At 28.0% G+C, this 21,737-nt stretch overlaps 1 protein-coding gene across 2 annotated transcripts; it reads left to right on the top strand.

Moving 5' to 3' along the window:
- The first annotated feature begins 12,212 nt into the window (after positions 1-12,212).
- Positions 12,213-21,574, top strand: YAK1 (YAK1-like protein 1). 2 transcript variants are annotated; one of them, XR_015901468.1, is made up of 20 exons: positions 12,224-12,680; positions 12,806-13,121; positions 14,933-15,132; positions 15,294-15,447; positions 15,543-15,652; positions 15,851-15,920; positions 16,013-16,095; positions 16,182-16,263; positions 16,354-16,394; positions 16,974-17,096; positions 17,920-18,070; positions 18,238-18,352; positions 18,513-18,595; positions 18,712-18,786; positions 18,952-19,026; positions 19,367-20,118; positions 20,285-20,437; positions 20,513-20,609; positions 20,762-21,039; positions 21,124-21,574. XR_015901468.1 is itself a non-coding variant. In XM_016321830.3 (19 exons), the coding sequence occupies exons 2-19, from the start codon at positions 12,930-12,932 to the stop codon at positions 21,198-21,200; spliced, it is 2,814 nt and encodes a 937-aa protein (XP_016177316.1). In that variant the 5' UTR covers positions 12,213-12,680; positions 12,806-12,929; the 3' UTR covers positions 21,201-21,574. The 2 variants fall into 2 exon arrangements, 1 of the variants encoding a protein (XP_016177316.1); XM_016321830.3 differs by lacking the exon at positions 20,513-20,609 and having other exon boundaries at positions 12,213-12,680.
- Positions 21,575-21,737: the final 163 nt, after the last annotated feature.

The raw sequence follows: 21,737 nt of genomic DNA, 5'->3' as shown, positions 1-21,737 counted from the left end.
CATTTATTTAAGTTATAATAACAAGTAATATAAAGTGATTAGAATGCTTTTACTAATGACAAACCTATTTGCCTCCTAAGATGTCATTGGATGACAACAATAATTACTTAATTAGGTTGTGAATTGTGATTGAAGAGCTTTTCTAGTGTGTGTGAGTTAGGGAAATAGATCCTTTCATTTTTTTTTTTAAGAAAGAATAAAGTGTGATTTTTTATTATTAATTTTATAAGTGAAACAAAAAATAAATATAAAAAAAACTAATAAAAATTTAAATTAAACAATTGACATCATCCAATTTTTTTTTTCACCTGAGAGAATTCGTTCTTAGAGTATGTCTAGCTATGACAAAAAAAAAAAAAATTAATAGTTGATTTTTTTTAAAAGAAAAAGAAAAGTAAAATATCTAAGTGATTACATATTTTTTTAACAATGTTATGGAGAGTTCCTTAGATATTCTAAGAACAAATGAAAATTTTTGGTTTATTCTATTTATTTTAAATGTATATAAAAATAATAAAAAATGAATAAATTGAGATGACAAGTAATTTCTAATTTAATAAAAATATTTTAGGTTTAAATTTTGAAAATAACATTTTTTATGAATTATATATAATAAAAAAATATTTGAAAAAAATAGACACTAACTCTTCTATAATATATATATTAGTAATATGGGTCATTTTTATAAATTAAATTTTTAAAATTTTAAAAACTTATTTTCTTTGAAATAATATTTTTTTTCTTTTCAACATCGTTGATGTGTCATAACATGAATGAAATAAAGCAAATTAAAAAGTTTTATTTGCTCCTGAAACAATTAAGAAATTTTTTTATATCTTAATTTTTTGATGTTCACATTATTTTTTAATCTGACATATTAATGACTAATTTATTTTAGATTTAAATTTTATTTTTGAGTTTATTATTAAATAAATTATTGTATATATAAAGTGAAATTCAAACACTCAATATTTATTTAAACACATAAATAAATTGAACTGACTACTTAACTAATCTAAATTAGTTGAAAAAAATTCTCTTATATGTAGTGATTGATTATTCTTCTTTAAATTCTTACGATTGAGGAACGCAATTCGAAAACTATTGAATCTTTAATTTCTATAATGAATAAAATCTTTAGTTAATTATATATTTTTTTTCTATTTATATCAAGTGATTGAGTTGATTTGATATCTCTATGAAGCTGATATATATATATATATATATATTTTTTTTTTTCTATTTATAATTGTTGAAGATAATAATGATGCTAAAATACTGGGACATGTATAAGTTTTGAGGGATGGCCATAGTAAAGGAGAGGCCCAGAATAGGGAAGAGTCCCATAAAACAAGTAACCAGGTTGAAGTTAAGACCAAAAGGAGAACAGTGGCAATGTGGCCCAACAAGGACCTCAATAACCACCTCCACCAACCTATATATCAAAACAGATGTCTCATCCTCCTATAATACTTGTGCAACCAGATGAGCTACCATCCAATTAATCCCAGCCTTCATAGTACCCGAATGAGCAAGACCAACAGCTAATACATACTGTTGATTCAACATCTCTAAGTACAATTTTTGCCTCAGAATTCAGTCAAAATAAAGCTCAAGGAGCTGAATAAGTAACACAATACATTCTACAACTATATAGAAACTCACTTTCACATTCAAACTCTGATTCAGATCCAATTCCATTCTCTAGTATAAATAGTACTCCCTATAATAATGAAACCATCCTAGATGAACATGTTGAGGGAAGGTCTAAGGTGAACAAGAGAAGATCAGTAAAGAGGCCTTCCTCTACTGGACAATCCTTCATACCCAACCCTAATTCTGACAAGCCTCTAACCTTCTATGTCCCTGCTGATGTGGAAGAATTCTCTGATGAAAATTCTAGATATCATTGCTATAAGTCAGAAGAATTGAGAAGCATAGCAAGTGATAAAGATGCTGATCAATCTTCAGTCTTTCCTCAGAGCAACGTCGATGCTCCTGTTAGCAACTCTGGTTGGAGTTGGAGATGGAGTTTGAAACACCTCAACCATTTCAAAAAGATAGTTCGGAAGTTCAACATCAACATTGAAAGGAGCATATTCTTTCCTAGATATGATTCAACCAGAAGCAAATCTATATGCTGTGATGAGGAATGTCTTTGACAAATATACTGTGTTAAGAGATCCTTTTCTCTGAGTTATCAGATGAAGACGTTTGTTAATGAACACACCTGCAGTAGAGACAACCATTATAAGTCAGCTGATGTAAAACGAATTGTAGAAGAATTAGAGGAGAGAATAAGAGTCCAACCAAATTTGCCAGTGAGGTAATTGTCAGGGTCGGGTGGGATATTCACTCTTTAAAAAATGACTTCTTTCTTAATAAAAAGTTTTTTATCACTTTTCTCTTAAAATAAGTACTTTTAGAATTAAAAAACCCAACACAAAATAACTTATTTATAAGCTACTTTTAATATAAACATTTATTATTTAAGTTATTTCTTCAAAAGTAATTTAATTAAGTTGTTTATCCAAAGTGGGCCTTAATATACTTACTGAATTTAGTGACTTAGTGTAATGACTGATTTATTGATTTTTAAATATGTATGATTTGCATAATTAGTGAGACCATGTATAGTGAATTATTCTGTTTATTGATATGTATTATCTATAGAATTGTGCTCTTGTTATTGATGTGTATTAATTTCAGAATTTGCCACTGTTTTTGGTTTAGTATAGTAATTTGTATTAGTTTCTCATTTCATTGATTTAAATAAGTGAAGTAATCATAATTTTTATTGTTGGTTATGCTGTTTGCTGTCAAGGGTTAATATTGACGGTAGAAAAATTGTATTCAGGAATCAACCACAGATTTTATTCCATGCATATATAACAAAATTTTAGAAAGAAGTAGAATGACAAACAGATAAAAATGTGTACGTAGAAAGACTTCAATACTACCATAAAAAAACTTAAAAAAAAAATCAATACTCAGACTTAGCATATAAAAATCATCTTCCGTGATTACAATGTGAGTTTTTTATTTCATAAATACATTTTATCAGTATTTACATTTTTTATGAATATAAATGATAATTTATTCTTCAATTAAATCCCCATTGATTTTTCAAAATCTTTAATCGATAAAATCTCATTTTTAATTATATATCATGGTTGAATATTTCCTTAATAGAATAATATAGTAAAAAATCGATTAAAAAGCTCACACCAAAAGGCATCTTGTATGTTATAGGTTTCTCTCCCAACTCAAACTATTAAACTTTTTTATATTTGAGATTGATTCTCATTATATCTCAATTACTTCTACGAATTGATATTTTATAATAAATAAATTTCAAAGTGATTACATTCTAAAATATATCTTATAATTGATTTTTTTTCTTAGAATTTTATTATTAATTATTGATTCTTTCCTTATTCATTAAATCTCATTATTAGCTTTTTACAAGTCTCAATATCATTACTTTTTTTAGAGATACAAATGGAGTTTAGTATTAGAATAATATAATGATGAAAACCACGATAATGATAAAAGAAATGGGTTTATGGTAATTCTTCTAATATCATTTTGTCAAATCTTACCCCTTTCCAAAATAGATTGCTTTATTTATTTTTATATATATTTGCACTTTCATTTTCATTATAAGTTATAATAAAAAGTAAATAAAATAATAGTAATTTATAATCTTAAAAATTATATAATTAAAAATTACTAACATAAACATAACATTTAAATGTATCTCATTTCAATTATTTTAATCAGCTACTTCTAATTATTCTAAATTTAATATACTAGTGTGTGTATATACTTTTTTTTTCCAAATATCCTTTAATCTCTTAATATGTTATATTTTTAGGAATTTTTGGCTAGGACAACCGTTAAATTCCATATATCTTCTTAACCAACGAAATTGTCATTTTTATATGAGATCCATCAAATTTAGCAAGTAGCTAGATCATTTTTACATGTAAATCTAAAAAATGATATTTGAAACTGTTTTCTGGCATACTTATCATTTTTAGTTGGATATCCAAAATATTAAAAAGAGTATTTGAGAATCAAATTAATTTTATTATAAAATAATTAAGTTATTAAAAATATTATTATAAGATAAATATTTTTTAATACAATTTTATACTTTCACAAACAACATTGTTGTTTGTGTTCAAAAACGATATAAGATTTTTATGACTCTTTAGAGATAAGATTTTGTTAGAACTAATATATTCGAATTGAAAATTTTTTAAAAACCAATTTAAGATATTAGTGTATCACCAAAAATATAAGTAGAGATCTCTTATCATTAAATTTTTAACCTATCAAATTTAATTTAAGATAAAATAAATTTTTAAGATAAAATTTAAATTTAAGATCAAATCTCTTATTCCAAAAACTAATATCTTTTTTACAAATATAATTTATTATTTTAACACATTGTAGATAAAGATTATATAAGCAAATTAATGATCACATAAAAAGTTTTATTAATTGTCAGCAAACTAAATTTAGAAAAAATCTGTCCTGTTTGATAGCAACAATTATCATGACTTTTTAGAAATAAAATTTTGTTGAAATTGATTTCTTTTTTTAAACAAGTTTTTGATATTAGTGTATCAGTGAAAATCTTTTAAAAAGAAATAGTTACCAAAATATACTCAAATAAAGTTTACTCTAAGATAAATAAATTTTTTAAAATACTATTTTATACATTCATAAAATTATATTATTTTTTGTATTAAAAAAATCAATTTACTATCTTAACATGTTGCAGATAAAGATTATGTAAGCAAATTAACATAGCATAAAAAATTTTATTAATTGTCGACAAACTAAATTTAGAAAAAACTTGTCTGTTCGACGATCACAGCAATTCTCAATACTTTTTAAATATAAAATTTTGTTGAAGTTAAAAAAATTTTAAAACCAATTTTGAATATTAGAGTATTACTAAAAATAAAAAGTAGGATTTTTTATTATCTCTTTTTATTATCAAAGATTAAACCGATAAAAAATTCTATTTAAGATAAATCTATTTAAGTTATTAAAAATAATAATATTTTATACTTTCACAAAACAACATTGTTATTTGTGTTAAAAACAAAATCAATTTATTATTTTAACACATCGTAAATAACAATCACGTCAGCAAATTAGTGATTACATGAAAAATTTGTATTAAAGTCAGCAAATTAAATTAATAAAAAATCTATCTGTTTAATAGCAATCATTTTTATGACTTTTTAGATATAACATTTTGTTAGAACTAATATATTCAAATTGAATTTTTTTTAAAAACTAATTCAGAATATTAGTGTATCACCAAAAATATAAGTAGAAGAGATCTCTTATTATTAAGTTTTTAACTTACCAAATTTTAATTTAAGATAGAATCTCTTATTCCAAAAAACAAATATCGTTTTTAAAAATCAAATTTATTATTTTAACACACTGTACATAACGATTATATGTAAGCAAATTGATGATCACATAAAAATTTTTTATTAATTATCGGCAAACTAAATTCAGAACAAATTTGTTCTATTTGATAGCAACAATTATCAAGACTTTTTAGATATAAAGTTTTGTTGAAATTGAATATTTTTTTGAAACAAATTTTTTATATTAGTGTATCATTAAAAATGTTTTAAAATAAAATAGTCACCAAAAGTATACTCAAATAAATTTTACTCTAAGATAAATAACCTTTTTAAAATACTATTATATACTTTCATAAAATTACATTATTTTTTGTGTTAAAAAAATCAATTTACTATTTTAACATGTTGCAGATAAAGATTATGTAAGTAAATTAAGGATCGCATAAAAAATTTTATTATTTATCCACAAACTAAATTTATAAAAAACTTGTCTGTTCGACGATAACAGCAATTTTCCATATTTTTTAGATATAAAATTTTGTTAAACTTAACAAAATTTTAAAACCAATTTTGGATATTAGTGTATCAGTAAAAATAAAAAATAGGATTTCCTATTTTCTCTTTTTATTATTAAAGATTAAACCGATCAAAAATTCTATTTAAGATAAAATCTAATAAGTTATTAAAAATAATACTATTTTATATTTTTACGAAACAACATTGTTATTTGTGTTAAAAACAAAATCAATTTATCATTTTAACTCATCACAGATAAGAAATTAACAATCATGTCAGCGAATTAGTGACCACATGAAAACCTTGTATTAATTGTCAGCAAATTAAATTAACAAAAAATCTATTTGTTTGATAGCAATAATTTTTATGACTTTTTAGATATAACATTTTGTTGGAACTAATATATTCGAATTGAAAATTTTTTAAAAATCAATTCAGAATATTAATGTATCACCAAAAATATAAGTAGAGATATCTTATTATTAAATTTTTAACCTACCAAATTTTAATTTAAGATAAAATCTCTCATTCCAAAAAATTAATGCATTTTTTAAAAATCTAATTCATTATTTTAACACATTGTAGATAACGATAATGTAAGCACATTGATGATCACATAAAAAAATTTATTAATTGTGGACAAACTAAATTTAGAAAAAATTTGTTCTGTTTGATAGCAACAATTATCGATATAAGTGTATCAGTGAAAATATTTTAAAATGAAATAGTTATCAAAAGTGTTCTCAAGTAGAGTTTATTCTAAGACAAATAAATTTTTTAAAATATTATTTTAAACTTTCATAAAATTACATTGTTTTTTGTGTTAAAAAAATAAATTTACTATTTTAACATGACACATATAAAGATTATGTAAGCAAATTAACGATCGTATAAAAGAATTTATTAATTTTTAAAAACTAAATTTAAAAAAAAAATTTCTGTTCGACGATAACAGCAATTCTCAATACTTTTTAGATATAAAATTTTGTTAAACATAAAAAAATTTAAAACCAATTTTGGATATTGGTGTACGAGTAAAAATAAAAAATAGAATTTTCTATTTTCTCTTTTTATTATTAAAGATTAAACCGATCAAAAATTCTGTTCAAGTTAAAATCTAATAAGTTATTAAAAATAATACTATTTTATACTTTCATAAAATAACATTGTAATTTGTGTTGAAAATAAATTCAATTTATTATTTTAACACATCGCAGATAACGATCATGTCAGTGAATTAATGATCACTTGAAAAAATTGTATTAATTATCAAGCAAATTAAATTAACAAAAAATCTATCTATTTGATAGCAATAATTTTTATGACTTTTTAAATATAACATTTTGTTAGAATTAATATATTTGAATTGAAATTTTTTTAAAAACCAATTCAGAATATTAATGTATCTCCAAAAATATAAGTACAGATCTCTTATTATTAAATTTTTAACCTACTAAATCTTAATTTAAGATAAAATCTTTTATTCCAAAAAACTAATATCTTTTTGTAAAAATCTAATTCATTATTTGAACACAATGTAGATAACAATTATGTAAGTAAATTGATGATCACATAAAAAATGTTATTAATTGTCGACAAACTAAATTTAGAAAAAATCTGTTCTGTTTGATAGTAACAATTATCAAGATTTTTTAGACATAAAATTTTTTTAAAATTGAAAATTTTTTGAAACAAATTTTCGATATTAGTGAAAATGTTTTAAAATGAAATAGTTATCAAAAGTGTACTCAAGTAAAGTTTACTCTAGCCAATGAGTAATAGCTCAAATGGCATAGTCTCCCCCATACTCAATTAAGAGGTTGCGGGTTCGAGTCTCCTATCTTTGGTAAAAAAAAAAAAGTTTACTCTAAGACAAATAATGTTTTTAAAATGCTATTTTAAACTTTCATAAAATTACATTATTTTTTGTGTTAAAAAAAATCAATTTACTATTTTATCATGCTACAGATAAAGATTATGTAAGTAAATTAACGAACGCATAAAATTTTTTATTAATTATCGACAAACTAAATTTAAAAAAAAAATTGTTTGTTTGACAATAACAGTAATTCTCAATACGTTTTAGATATAAAATTTTGTTGAACTTAAAAAAAATTTAAAACCAATTTTCGATAATAGTGTATGTATCAATAAAAATAAAAAATAGGATTTCCTATTTTTCTTTTTATTATTAAAGATTAAACTGTTACATTATTTTTTGTGTTAAAAAAAATCAATTTACTATTTTATCATGCTACAGATAAAGATTATGTAAGTAAATTAACGAACGCATAAAATTTTTTATTAATTATCGACAAACTAAATTTAAAAAAAAAATTGTTTGTTTGACAATAACAGTAATTCTCAATACGTTTTAGATATAAAATTTTGTTGAACTTAAAAAAAATTTAAAACCAATTTTCGATAATAGTGTATGTATCAATAAAAATAAAAAATAGGATTTCCTATTTTTCTTTTTATTATTAAAGATTAAACTGATTAAAAATTCTATTCAAGATAAAATCTAATAAGTTATTAAAGATAATACTATTTTATACTTTCACAAAACAACATTGTTATTTGTGTTAAAAACAAAATCAATTTATTATTTTAACTCATCACAAATAACAAATTAACAATCATGTCAACGAATTAGTGATCACATAAAAAACTTGTATTAATTGTCAGCAAATTAAATTAATAAAAAAATCTATCTATTTGATAGCAATAACTTTTATAACTTTTTAGATATAACATTTTGTTGGAACTAATATATTCGAATTGAAAATTTTTTAAAAATCAATTTAGAATATTGGTGTATCAGTGAAAATGTTCTAAAATGAAATAGTTATCAAAAGTGTTCTCAGGTAAAGTTTACTCTAAGACAACTAATTTTTTTTTAAAATACTATTTTAAATTTTTATAAAATTACATTGCTTTTTGTGTTAAAAAAAAATAATTTACTATTTTAACATATTGCAGATAAAGATTATGTAAGCAAATTAACGATCGCATAAAATTTTTTATTAATTGTCGACAAACTAAATTTAGAAAAAACTTGTCTGTTCGACGATAACAGCAATTCTTAATACTTTTTAGATATAAAATTTTGTTAAACTTAAAAAAAATTTTAAAACCAATTTTGAATATTAGTGTATCAGTAAAAATAAAAAATAGGATTTTCTATTTTCTCTTTTTATTATTAAAGATTAAACCGATAAAAAATTCTATTCAAGATAAAATCTAATAAATTATTAAAAATAATACTATTTTATACTTTCAAAATACAACATTGTTATTTGTGTTAAAAACAAAATCAATTTATCAATTTAACACATCATATATAACGATCATGTCAGCGAATTAATGATCATATGAAAAAATTGTATTAATTGTCAGCAAATTAAATTAACAAAAAATCTATCTATTTGATAGCAATAATTTTTATGACTTTTTAGATATAACATTTTGTTGGAATTAATATTTTTGAATTGAAATTTCTTTAAAAATCAATTCAGAATATTAGTGTATCACCAAAAATATAAGTAGAGATCTCTTATTATTAAATTTTTTACCTACCAAATTTTAATTTAAGATAATATCTCTTATTCCAAAAAACTAATATATTTTTTAAAAATCTAATATATTTTAACACATTGTTGATAATGATTATGTAAGCAAATTGATGATCATATACAAAATTTTATTAATTGTTGACAAACTCAATTCAGAAAAAATTTGTTCTGTTTGATAGCAACAATTATCAAGACTTTTAGATATAAAATTTTGTTGAAGTTAATTTTTTTTTTTGAAACAAATTTTTGATATTAGTGTATGAATGAAAATGTTTTAAAATTAAATAGTTACCAAAAGTATATTCAAATAAAGTTTACTCTAAGACAAATAACCTTTTTAAAATACAATTTTATACTTTCATAAAATTACATTGTTTTTTTTTTTTGTTAAAAAATCAATTTACTATTTTAACATGTTGCAGGTAAATATTATGTAAACAAATTAACGATCATATAAAAATTTTATTAATTGTCGACAAACTAAATTTAAAAAAAACTTGTCTATTCGAAGATAACAGCAATCCTCGATACTTTTTAGATATAAAATTTTGTTGAAGTTAAAAAAATTTAAAAACCAATTTTGGATATTAGTATATTAGTAAAAATAAAAAGTAGGATTTCTTATTATCTCTTTTTATTATTAAAGATTAAATCGATGAAAATTCTATTTAAGATAAAATCTATTTAAGTTATTAAAAATAATGCTATTCTATACTTTCACAGAACAATATTATTATTTGTGTTAAAAACAAAATCAATTTATCATTTTAACACATCACATATAACGATTATCTCGGCGAATTAGTGATCACATGAAAAACTTGTGTTAATTGTCAGCAAATAAAATTAACAAAAAATCTATCTGTATGATAGCAATAATTTTTATGACTTTTCAGATATAACATTTTGTTGGAACTAATATATTCGAATTGAAAATTTTTTAAAAACTAATTCAGAATATTAGTATATCACCAAAAATATAAGTAGAGATCTCTTATTATTAAATTTTTAACCTACCAAATTTTAATTTAAGATAAAATCTCTTATCCCAAAAAACTAATATCCTTTTTTTAAAATTTAATTTATTATTTTAACACATTGTAGATAACGATTATGTAAGCAAATTGATGATCACATAAAAACTTTTATTAATTGTCGGCATCTAAATTCAGAACAAATTGGTTTTTTTTATAGCAATAATTATCAAGACTTTTTAGATATAAAATTTTATTGAAATTGTTTTTTTTTTGAAACAAATTTTTGATATTAGTGTATCAGAAAAAAATGTTTTAAAATGAAATAGTTACCAAAAGTATACTCAAAAAATAAAGTTTACTCTAAGACAAATAACCTTTTTAAAATACTATTTTATATTTAGTGAAAACTCAGGTGCAGTCAACTTCACGTAAAGTTGATAGTTAAGAGTCGTTAAATAATTTAACTGATTTGATTAAATTTTCATCTAAAGGCTATCAAGTATCAATTTCACGAAAAATTGACTGCATCTGAGTTTCCACCTTTATACTTTCATAAAATTACATTATTTTTTGTGTTAAAAAAAATCAATTTATTATTTTAACATGTTGGAGATAAAGATTATGTAAGCAAATTAACGATCGCATAAAAAATTTTATTGATTGTTACCAAACTAAATTTAGAAAAAACTTGTCTGTTGGATGATAACATTAATTCTCAATACTTTTTAGATATAAAATTTTGTTGAAGTTAAAAATTTTTTAAAACCAATTTTAAATATTAGTGTATCACAAAATAAAAAGTAGGATTTCTTTTATCTCTTTTTATTGTTAAAGATTAAACCAATCAAAATTCTATATTGAAGATAAAATCTATTTAAGTTATTAAAAATAATACTATTTTATACTTTTACAAAAGAACATTGTTATTTGTGTTAAAAACAAAATCAATTTATCATTTTAATACATCGTAGATAACGATCATGTGTCAGCGAATTGTTAATCACATGAAAAACTTGTATTAATTATCAACAAATTAAATTAATAAAAAATCTGTCTATTTGATAGCAATAATTTTTATGACTTTTTAGATATAAGATTTTGTTGGAACTAATATATTCGAACCGAAAAGTTTAAAAAACTAATTCAGAATATTAGTGTATCACTAAAAATATAAGTAAAGATCTCTTGTTATTAAATTTTTAACCTACCAAATTTTAATTCAAGATAAAATAAATTTAAGATAAATTTGTAATGTATGATAAAATTTCTTATTCCAAAAAGTTAATTTTTTTTAAAAATTTAATTTATTATTTTAATACATTATAGATAACGATTATGTAAGTATATTGACGGTCATATAAAAAATGTTATTTTTTGTTGGCAAACTAAATTTAGAAAAAATCCATTGTGTTTGATAGCAACCATTCTCAAAATTTTTTGGATATAAAATTTTGTTAAAATTGAAATTTTTTTGAAACTAATTTTGGTATCACTAAAAATGTAAGTTAGAGATCTCTTATTATTTAAGATAAAATTCCAATTCAAGATAAAATTTCAATTTCAGATAAAATCTCTAATCATTAAAAAATATTTTATTTAAAAAAATAAAATAGTTACCGAGCGTATGACTCAAGTGAAGTGAGAATTATTGTTCACAATCACACACAGAAACGTACAAGAAACAAAACTACTTATATAATAATTATTATTTAATAATTAACAAAATAAATAGAAATAATTATAATTATAATTATTTGTTATTTCATATGATCGAAGCAAGACGGCGTTGTTCTCTCTCTCTCTCTCTCTCTCTCTCTCCGCACAGAGACACCAACGAAACAAAAACATCCAATTTGCATCATCGTCATCATCATCATCATCATCATCATCATCAACCCTCTTATACCATTTACTCTCTTCTTTCCAAGCATACACCAAAACCACCCTTACACCAAAAACCACAAAAAAATTGGGGCAAAAAAGGTGTCCCACTTTCGTGAGAACACTTCCGATCCAACGATTTCTCTTGTTGTTATCTTCATACCCAGAGAAAATAGTTTCTGTCTTCGCTTCTGTGTTGGATTCAATTGGAAAAATCCTTGAATGGATCTTGGGTATCTTGGCGTTCGGCGATGATTCTAGAAGGTTCTGTTTACGATGGGATTGAAATCCGTTGGTGGGTTCTTCGCTAAACACCGATTGTAGCACAAAAGGTGGGTGTTTTTGATTATTTGATTGGGGGTAATCTCTTTTCTTCTTTCCCTTTTGGGGATTGCCCTTTAGGTGTTTGATTTTATGTCTTTGTGATGTTGTGATTGGTGTGGTGATGATGCAATAGATATTAGAAGAGGAAGAGCAATGATGATGGTGGAAGTGGAATTGGAATTGGGGAAAGTGAATCTTTGAGTTTGGAGGAGCTTTTGTTCTTTAATCTTTGAGGGTGGTCTTTTTCTTGCTGTGTCATGGATGAGGCTAGACCTCGGAATAATGAAACTGCTGCATCATCATCATCGCCTTCAGCTTCGCGGTTGCCGGTGTCTTCCGGATGGCGTCCGAGCCGGGCTGTGTTTGCTCCTTATGGGCCACCACAGGGTGAAGAAGCCACAGCTCAAAGGCCACAGAGATTGAGAGTGGCAGTGACAGTGAGGAAGCCTGTAAGTTTCTTTTTGGATCTTTTAAATGATTGTGTTTGAAAGTTATTCCCTTATAATCATAGTTAGATGTCATAGATGTGCTTTGTTTGAATTAGCTTAATTAACTGTTAACTTACTGTGTGTATATCACTAGGTCAAAAGTTGCGATTTTTAGTTAAATTGTAAATACTTTTGGTTAAGAACATTATCAAGTAGATGCAATCTGACATTGACCATATAATGGACGTGAGTTTAGATGTTTGTCCATAACAGAAAATCCACTCTAACACCTACATTGCATAGTTAAGGGGTTTTTGAGAATCTACTATCCAATCAATCGGACTATTGTCCATTAGGCCTTGCGACTCCCACAGTAGAATGCTATAGGAATCAAACTCTTGAATGTAGCTTTAATACTTCTTGTTGGCCCTGTTAGGCCTTCCCAATGTAGAATGCTATAGGAATCAAACTCACAAATGCTACTAGACTAAGAGCTATAGCTTTTATTTAGGGTGCAAATCTTTGTACTCATGTTCATTATCAAGTGCCATGGTTTGATTACTCTAGTTCTCTTTGTGCATGCCAAGGCAAGATGCTGGCTCACAAGTAGCATCACATTGGGAAGCAAATTTGAAATGTTTATGAAGGATCCTTTAGGGGCCATGTAATTATTGAGTGAGGAATTGGAGGCTTTAGGTGGGGAGGAAGGAGACCTGCAATGTTTTGCAGCATCTTAGCCTTTCTTTTTTTTGTTCCACCTTTCTCATTTATGAGTATATACGCACCTTCCTCCTAAATTGAGTCTAGTATCCGTCGAATATCAACAGCAGCAGGTGTTTTAGTGTGATGTCAATGCAACAGTGTTTGCCAATTTGGTGCCATGTATAAATGGTATCAAAACTTTGATTTGGAATGATGGGGTTAATGGGATGTCGCTGCAATTTCTTTCTAAGCTCAATGACAAGGAGAGCAGAAAATGTAGAAGGTTGAATACTCCAATGTTTGTAGGGGATCATGCCTATGTTTGGATGAGCAATGTCAGAAATATTGAGCTTTCATATGGAATTTGTGGGCTCTGCTAGCAGTTGTGTTAATTTTTGGGGTTGTGCTTTGGTATGGCCTATGGAAGAAGTAGTGGGATCTGCACAGTCCTAGTTCAATTTTAGTTTCCTTTTCAGTGACGGTGATTAAAAAATTCAACCTTAGTTTACTCTGTGTCTAATGTTTAGATTATGGGAGAAAAAGAATTGCTTTCATCCAAAACAGGGCTTTTTGGTATCTTTGAGACTTGTTGGTTTGCCCTATAGACTTGCATAAGTTTCTCCTCACTAATTGAAGTTCTGGCTTGCATAAAAAAGTAAAGATTCTATGGTAGTCCGCAGTGTTTGCGGTGCTTTGGTGCATATGATCGGAAAGAAATTCTAGGGTTTTTAATATTTTTTTAATATTGATTTCATTTGGGATACGATTATATTTTTTGACTTCCTCTTGGTGCTCAGAACTTGGGCTGTTCAATGGCCATTGGAGTTTCTTTAGCTAATATGCAAAGAGACTAGCATACCTTATTACATGCTTTTTATGTTTTACCTTTACCTTTTGTATATATGCCATGATGGCTTATCTTTATATTCTCTTCTATTCTAATAATATTTCTTTTTCAATTTGTCTAGATAACTTATGGTATGATTTAGCAAGTGATTTCATTATCATCACTCGTCAAGCTAGGCGATTAAAAATTACTAACTTGTGTTTTTTTGTCATCAATTGATACATGATCTTGTGCCCAATAATATCTGACTGTTCGGAGCTTTGGCTTTGCTTGTATTTTGCAGTTGGTGGCAAGATTGACCAAGGAGATAGTTGAAACATATCAAACATGCAATCCAAAGTTTAAATATTCTGAAGATCTAAATCCAAAAAGATTTTTGACGAGTCCATCAATTGGAGTGCTTAATGATGGCTATGATAATGTAAACTCAGATCTTATTCTGACAGTGAATTTTGTCTTGGTCCATGTAGAGAAAAATAAAAGGTTTGTCATAAATATTTCTTTCCTTTACGCTTTATGTTTATTTGAATATCAAAATCAATACAGAGTGCAGACAGATTGGTAGTTGATAGCAAGCGTGTCATGTTGCCCTTCACCTAGTAATATCAGCATGTCTTTTATGAATTGGCTTTCTGATATTGCAGATATATTGTCAAAGATCTTCTTGGCCATGGGACATTTGGTCAAGTGGCGAAGTGCTGGGATTCAGATACCAACAGTTTTGTTGCTGTGAAGATCATTAAAAATCAACCTGCATACTATCAACAGGCACTGGTTGAAGTAACTATATTGACGACGGTAACGTATCATATTATGATTTTTTTTAATTGTAATTATTTTCTTTAAAATGCAACCAAGAGAAGTTAATTTGATATATCATTTCATTCTTGCAGTTAAATAAGAAGTATGATCCTGAGGATAAGCATCATATTGTTCGTATATATGATTATTTTGTGTATCAACGGCATTTGTGCATATGCTTTGAACTACTGGACACAAACTTGTAAGTTTTGGTCCTTCTGGACTTCTATTCCCATTAGTATCTGTCCTGCTATGATCATTGAAAATGCATGTAAAGCATGATTGGTGTTCAAGTTCCAGTTGAAATTTTGGATTAAAATATTTGATGGATTTTGCAATATTACAATTCTGGATTTGTTATCTTGTTGCATATTTTGGTATTGACATTGTAGCCATATAGGTATGAGCTTATCAAGATGAATCATTTCAGAGGATTATCGCTTAGCATTGTTCAGCTATTCTCTAAGCAGGTATGTCAAATCTCTGAATGACCTTTATGCTTTATCTTCCGCTGGCTTTGATATCTTACCATAATCTTTTTTTTTTAATTTATATTTTTAAGATTTTATGTGGACTGGCTCTATTAAAGGATGCTGGCATTATTCATTGTGATCTGAAGCCAGAAAACATTCTTTTATGTACAAGGTTGGTTTTTTACGTGGTGTACATAATGAAATGAGTGTTGTAGCTATTTCATCTTGTGGTTTAATGAAATTGTGTCTCATGTGTAGCACTGTGAAGCCAGCAGAAATCAAAATTATTGACTTTGGATCAGCATGCATGGAAAACCGCACTGTTTACTCCTATATTCAGGTTTACATTTACTGTTGAACATAGCCGTTTTGATCCTTCCTGTTGTAATTATAGTTGTCTGGTACTTACAATCTTTCCCTTTTTATGCAGAGTCGATATTACAGATCCCCTGAGGTTCTTCTTGGATATCAGTATCCTAATCAATGAAATTTGTTGTTGAAACTTTTTTCCTCATGGTTTTTCAATTTTTGATGTTTCTTTTCACTGCTCTATCTTTTTTCTTTTGCTGCTGCTTCTTGCTGCAGTGTGATACCTGTGTTTGATTGGCTAAGTATTTGCATTGAACGTTTTTAACCAAAGTCGAGGTTGTGCTTTAGCATTTGGAGCTATAGTTTGGTCTGTGTCGACGATGTCAAACTCGTGCATACTGTGGGTTCAGATTGGGAAGCAATTGAACATTTTAGAGTTACACGTTACATGTTTTCCTTCCTTGTTTACGGATGGGGTAGCCATAGTTGGGGCTTTGTTGGGGCAGGGTGTGTGTTAAAGAATTTGGCTAATTTGTTGATATCCGCAAGTGTTGTAATTCGTAATGGTAATTAGAACATGCAGTCCTTTGTACATGAGAGGCATGCTTTTGTTTAAATTGATTGCATGCCTGAAAACCTTATTGCATACTGTTTGGAAGAAGGTTGTTTTTTAATGATTACCTTGTCAGATTATTTTGAGATACTCTTCTTTGCTTCATATTTGTCCTTAACGCTTAAAAGGTACACAACAGCTATTGATATGTGGTCCTTTGGGTGCATAGTGGCTGAATTGTTTCTTGGATTACCATTATTTCCCGGGGCTTCAGAATTTGATCTTTTGAGGCGGATGATTGAAATACTTGGGTATGCTTCTATCTCTCAAGTTGGATGCATATTTTATATCTGGTGCTTCCAATATATGTGTAGAAAAAATATGATATCAACAACATATTTTCTTCCTTTGTCCGTCGAACTTATATATATCCAGCCAAAAAGATAAATGGTCAAAAATAAAATTCAAGTATTTATATTCATTTAACAGTGTCTTTTCAGCAATCATATGGAAACAGAATGGTCCTACATTTGAACACCAAATTGACAGCAAACGGTAGCAATAAGGTTACTCTGAAATATAATTAGGTCTTCAAGATAGTGTGTAGGACTGAAAGGATTGATTAGGAACTCAAATTATAAAGGAATTACCCCATTTGAGATTCCGATTTCAGAGAATATCACTCTTTTTATTTATTCATTTATTTTATTTTTATAAAAGAAGAATTTCATTGAGAATAAGAGAAGAATAATAAAAGATAGAGGATAAGAATTACTCTATACAAGAGCAAAAACAACTAACGGGTTATATATAACGCGTATCTTCCTCTCTAACCACTTTATACCTCTTTCTTCTTATTTGATCTTTTTTTTTTTATAGATATTTTCTCTCTTTGGTTCTCCTTACTTATCCTACTATATTCAATTTTTCTATGCCAAAAGCAAATGGGATGCTAGTAACATCTTACATAGTTACTGTCTCTCAACTATATAACAGCGCATGCCAATTTCTTTAAATAAAGAACAAGCCAGAATAAAGCCTAAACAATTTTATTTTGTTCTAGTATGCAAATCAGTTAGCTTCCTTTGTTTCCCTGCTTTGAATAAGATTTTAGATTTTGTGAATATATTGCAGAGGACAGCCACCTGATTATGTATTGAGGGAGGCCAAAAACACAAGTAAATTCTTCAAGTGTATTGGAAGTCTCCAGAGCATAGAGATTAGTGAGGGTTCCAAAAATGGAAGAAGTGTTTATCAAGCATTGACGGAGGAAGAGTATGAAGTTGTAAGTTTTACATGCTTCTTTTTATCTATTTTAGGATGTTTTCTCCAAAACTAACATTGTCACATCTCTCGTAGAAAATGGTTCTAAATGTTTTCATTTGCCTGCGCCCGCTCCCCCGCTTTTTCTTAAGGTTAGATGTTTATCATTACATTTCTGATTTTGTTCAGAGAGAATTGAAGAAGCCAACTGTTGGAAAGGAGTATTTTAATCATATGAACCTTGAAGCAATTGTTACAAACTATCCCTATAGGAAAAACCTTCCCAAGGAAGATATTGTCAAAGGTTAGCTTTTCCATAATTTGGTAAAAGCCAGAGGCTGGAAATGCATGCACAGCATGATTTTGCTGTTTTGTTTTATTCAACCATATATGTCCATATTTTATATTTTATTTCTTGCATCAAAATTGACAGTATTAAGGGATGTTGTGCAAACTTGTTTCAGAAAGTCAAATAAGATTGGCTCTTATTGATTTTTTGAGAGGACTTGTTGAGTTCGATCCTGCGAAACGATGGTCACCTTTCCAGGTAAATTCCCTTTGTCCCATTACCCCTGCTTGACTCATTTTCAAACTAAAGTTCGGCTTGTATTGATGTGAAGTTTAATCTGTAAGTCCTTAGATTGTTAATTTATGTTCCTTTAGGCCTCAAAACACCCTTTTGTAACTGGAGAGCCTTTTACACAACCTTATCAGCCTCCCCCAGAGACCCCTCGTGTGGTAAGTAACTTCCAATCCTAAAGGATCTATTTTTTCTCATAAGGTAGTAGGTTATACTTTTAATATTTGACTTAAATTAACTCTGCCATTTAATTTGTCTGGTTGTTACTATATTTTCATTCTAATATCTACCTCATGTAATATACATCTTATTTTTCTGTTTAGCCGGTGGTTCAAACTGTCAAGGTGGATAATCATCCAGGTGGAGGGCACTGGTTTGCTGCTGGCCTATCACCTAATGTGAGCCTGCTACTTTTGTAAATATTACTGCCTTAATATCTGTAGAGAAGTTGAGTGCATTTCATCGAAGAATACATTAATAGGGTGAAACACAATTATTGTCACCAACTTAAACAAAAGATTAGGCAGATGAAAGAAAAAAAAAACAATATAGCAAAGCTTCCATCTCTCCTCCCCGAGACATACTTCTCTAAAGTGGTCATGCAGCCTCTAATGGAAACTCCTATTTACTCTCTTCAATTCGGCTACTACAGAATTCGGAGTAATGTACACCATTTTCAGTTCAGAAATAATTATTTTTCATTTTTTACTTTTATTTTGTTATATGTAATCGATCCAGGTTCCAGGAAAAAATAGAGCTTCGATCTATAGCAACGCACATTTTCAGATGATGCAGTATCCTCCTTCTAATAGTTATGGTAGCGTAGGAAGCCATGGGAGCTATAATGAGAGCATTGGGCTTGGTAGCAGCTATGGAAGTTATGGAGACAATAGTAACATGTTTCCTTACTATTCACCGGTTGGTCCATCTGGTATGAACATGCATAACCAAGGTGGTATGGCAATGCTTGGAAATAGTCCTGATGCTCGGAGGAGAGTTAAGTATCAACCCGGGAGTGGGCTCGGTATAAGCCCTTCAGCAGGAAATTTTACCCCCATGCCTCTTGGTGCCAGCCCCTCTCAGTTCACTCCGCCTAGTTCCTTTGGTCAAGTTGGTTCTCCCGGACACTATGGACCTACATCTCCAGCGAGAGGAACCACTCATGGATCACCTTTAGGGAAGACACCTGCAGTTAGCCAATTTAATCGACGGAAAAACTGGGGATATTCGGGAAGTCCTCAACCTCAAGAAACAGTATTTTCTTCACATTGGCAAGGACAAGGTCCTGACAACTCAAGCCTTCCCGAGGGAACATCCCAAGCCTTTGGCAGCTCCCCGTCTTACGTGCAGTCAAATATGAATCCTGGAACCTGGAAGCAGCGAGGAAGTGGAGGGTTATCTTCGAATTTGGCAGTGCAGTCAACAGAGTTGGCTCATGACAATGCAGATTCAGGCATGCCTGATCCTGGAGATTGGGATCCTAATTATAGGTATACTTTTAGCTCCCTGACAGATATTTTGATTTGGTTTTTCTAAAAGAATTAAAATTGAAATGTAATTTTTTTTATAAAAGAGTATGTTATTATTATTATTATTATTTTTAACAGCAACACAAGATATTATAACATGAACTGAACAACTTTAACTTAATTTCAGTGATGAACTACTACTGCAAGATGATGGTGCAGATGAAAGTTCCTTGACAAATGATTTTTCTAGAAGCATGAGTCTTGGTTCCACGGAACCGTGGGTTGGATTGGGAAGGTTGAACCATGGAACCAGTACAAGCTCTCCAATGATCGTACAGAGGTGAGTTGTCTGCTGCAGAATGTTTCTCAAATTAGCTTTGCTTGCTCCTCAGTTTTTGTATTATCCCATGTACAGATTTTGTTTGACGTGCTGATGAGTGGTTCCATGGTCAAAGATTTGGTTGAAGGTTTTTTTATTGATCTAATTTCCTTATAACATTACTTTTAAGAGGGTAAACTCTTATGGTCATAAAACTATCAGAACATTAATATTTCTTGAAATTTTATTTGTAAACTTTTAGGGAGAAATCCATATAATATTGTCTTCTCTTGCAATTGCTATCGAGTTAAAATCTAAATATATTATATTATCTGTATGCCTCAGAATACCCGCATCAGGTCAAGCATTTTCTGGTGAGATGGGTAGCTCTCCAATGCATCATGATCTTCAATACATGTCAAAGCCTTTTCATTATATACCTCATGTTTTACAAAATTCTCCAAGCCGATTCGGTCACCAACCTACTCAAAGGTTTCCACATGGTAGACCTCCCCAGAGTGGCGACTGGAATCAGCTTAAGGTTGCACCTCCTCCTCCTAGTTTCGGTAGTGTAGGCCAACGCTCTCCCAGGAATAGCTCATTCTCCAACAACATGACATGGGGTATATAGTATGCTATTCTTATAGTAAGAGACTATTACCATGCAACTATATCTATAATCTCTAACTTGAGTTGAATCGTTATAGGGCGAAGAATGAATCCTCCGGTTTCAAGCATGCCACCAACATCTCGCGCAAGAAAAGATTATGCAAGGATTGACTAAAGCTGAACAACACCACATATCTGGTGAAAGATCAGCATGCATGACGAGCCGAGTCTTAAAGGCCCCCCAAAAAGTGAAAAAAGTGGTTGAAAAATTTGGAAAATACTAAAGAAAAGGAAAAAAAAAGCCAGTACCCAAAAGTTGATTAGCGACCCCTTTTGTACCTTTGATTATTTATTGTGATTGCTGCATAAAAATAATTTATGCTTATATAGTTTGCAAATTGCATGCCATTGATCATTTATTTGGGTATTGGTGTTTGGTGAATGGTGGTTCAAATCCGCATATGGCTTATACATTTTTGGTAAAAAAAAGGGGTTTCTTGTGGTTAATTAATGATATATTTGTTAGTAGTGTGCAAAAGTTTTCAACTATTTTTGCTTCCAAATTTTCTCTTCTATTTATTATTATTGTATTCTTAAATGCTATTTTATTTGTTTCATTCTCATTCTGAGAACATGATTTAGATTAGAGAGTATTCCATATTTTGCAGGTCTCTAATACCATCTCTATTTGTCAAGGGGAATTCATTCGTGT

Source organism: Arachis ipaensis, chromosome B1 (genome assembly GCF_059453495.1).
Source record: "Arachis ipaensis isolate K30076 ecotype BB chromosome B1, ASM5945349v1, whole genome shotgun sequence".
Classification (NCBI taxonomy): Eukaryota; Viridiplantae; Streptophyta; class Magnoliopsida; order Fabales; family Fabaceae; genus Arachis; species Arachis ipaensis.
This window is presented reverse-complemented; position numbering and strand designations above follow the sequence as displayed.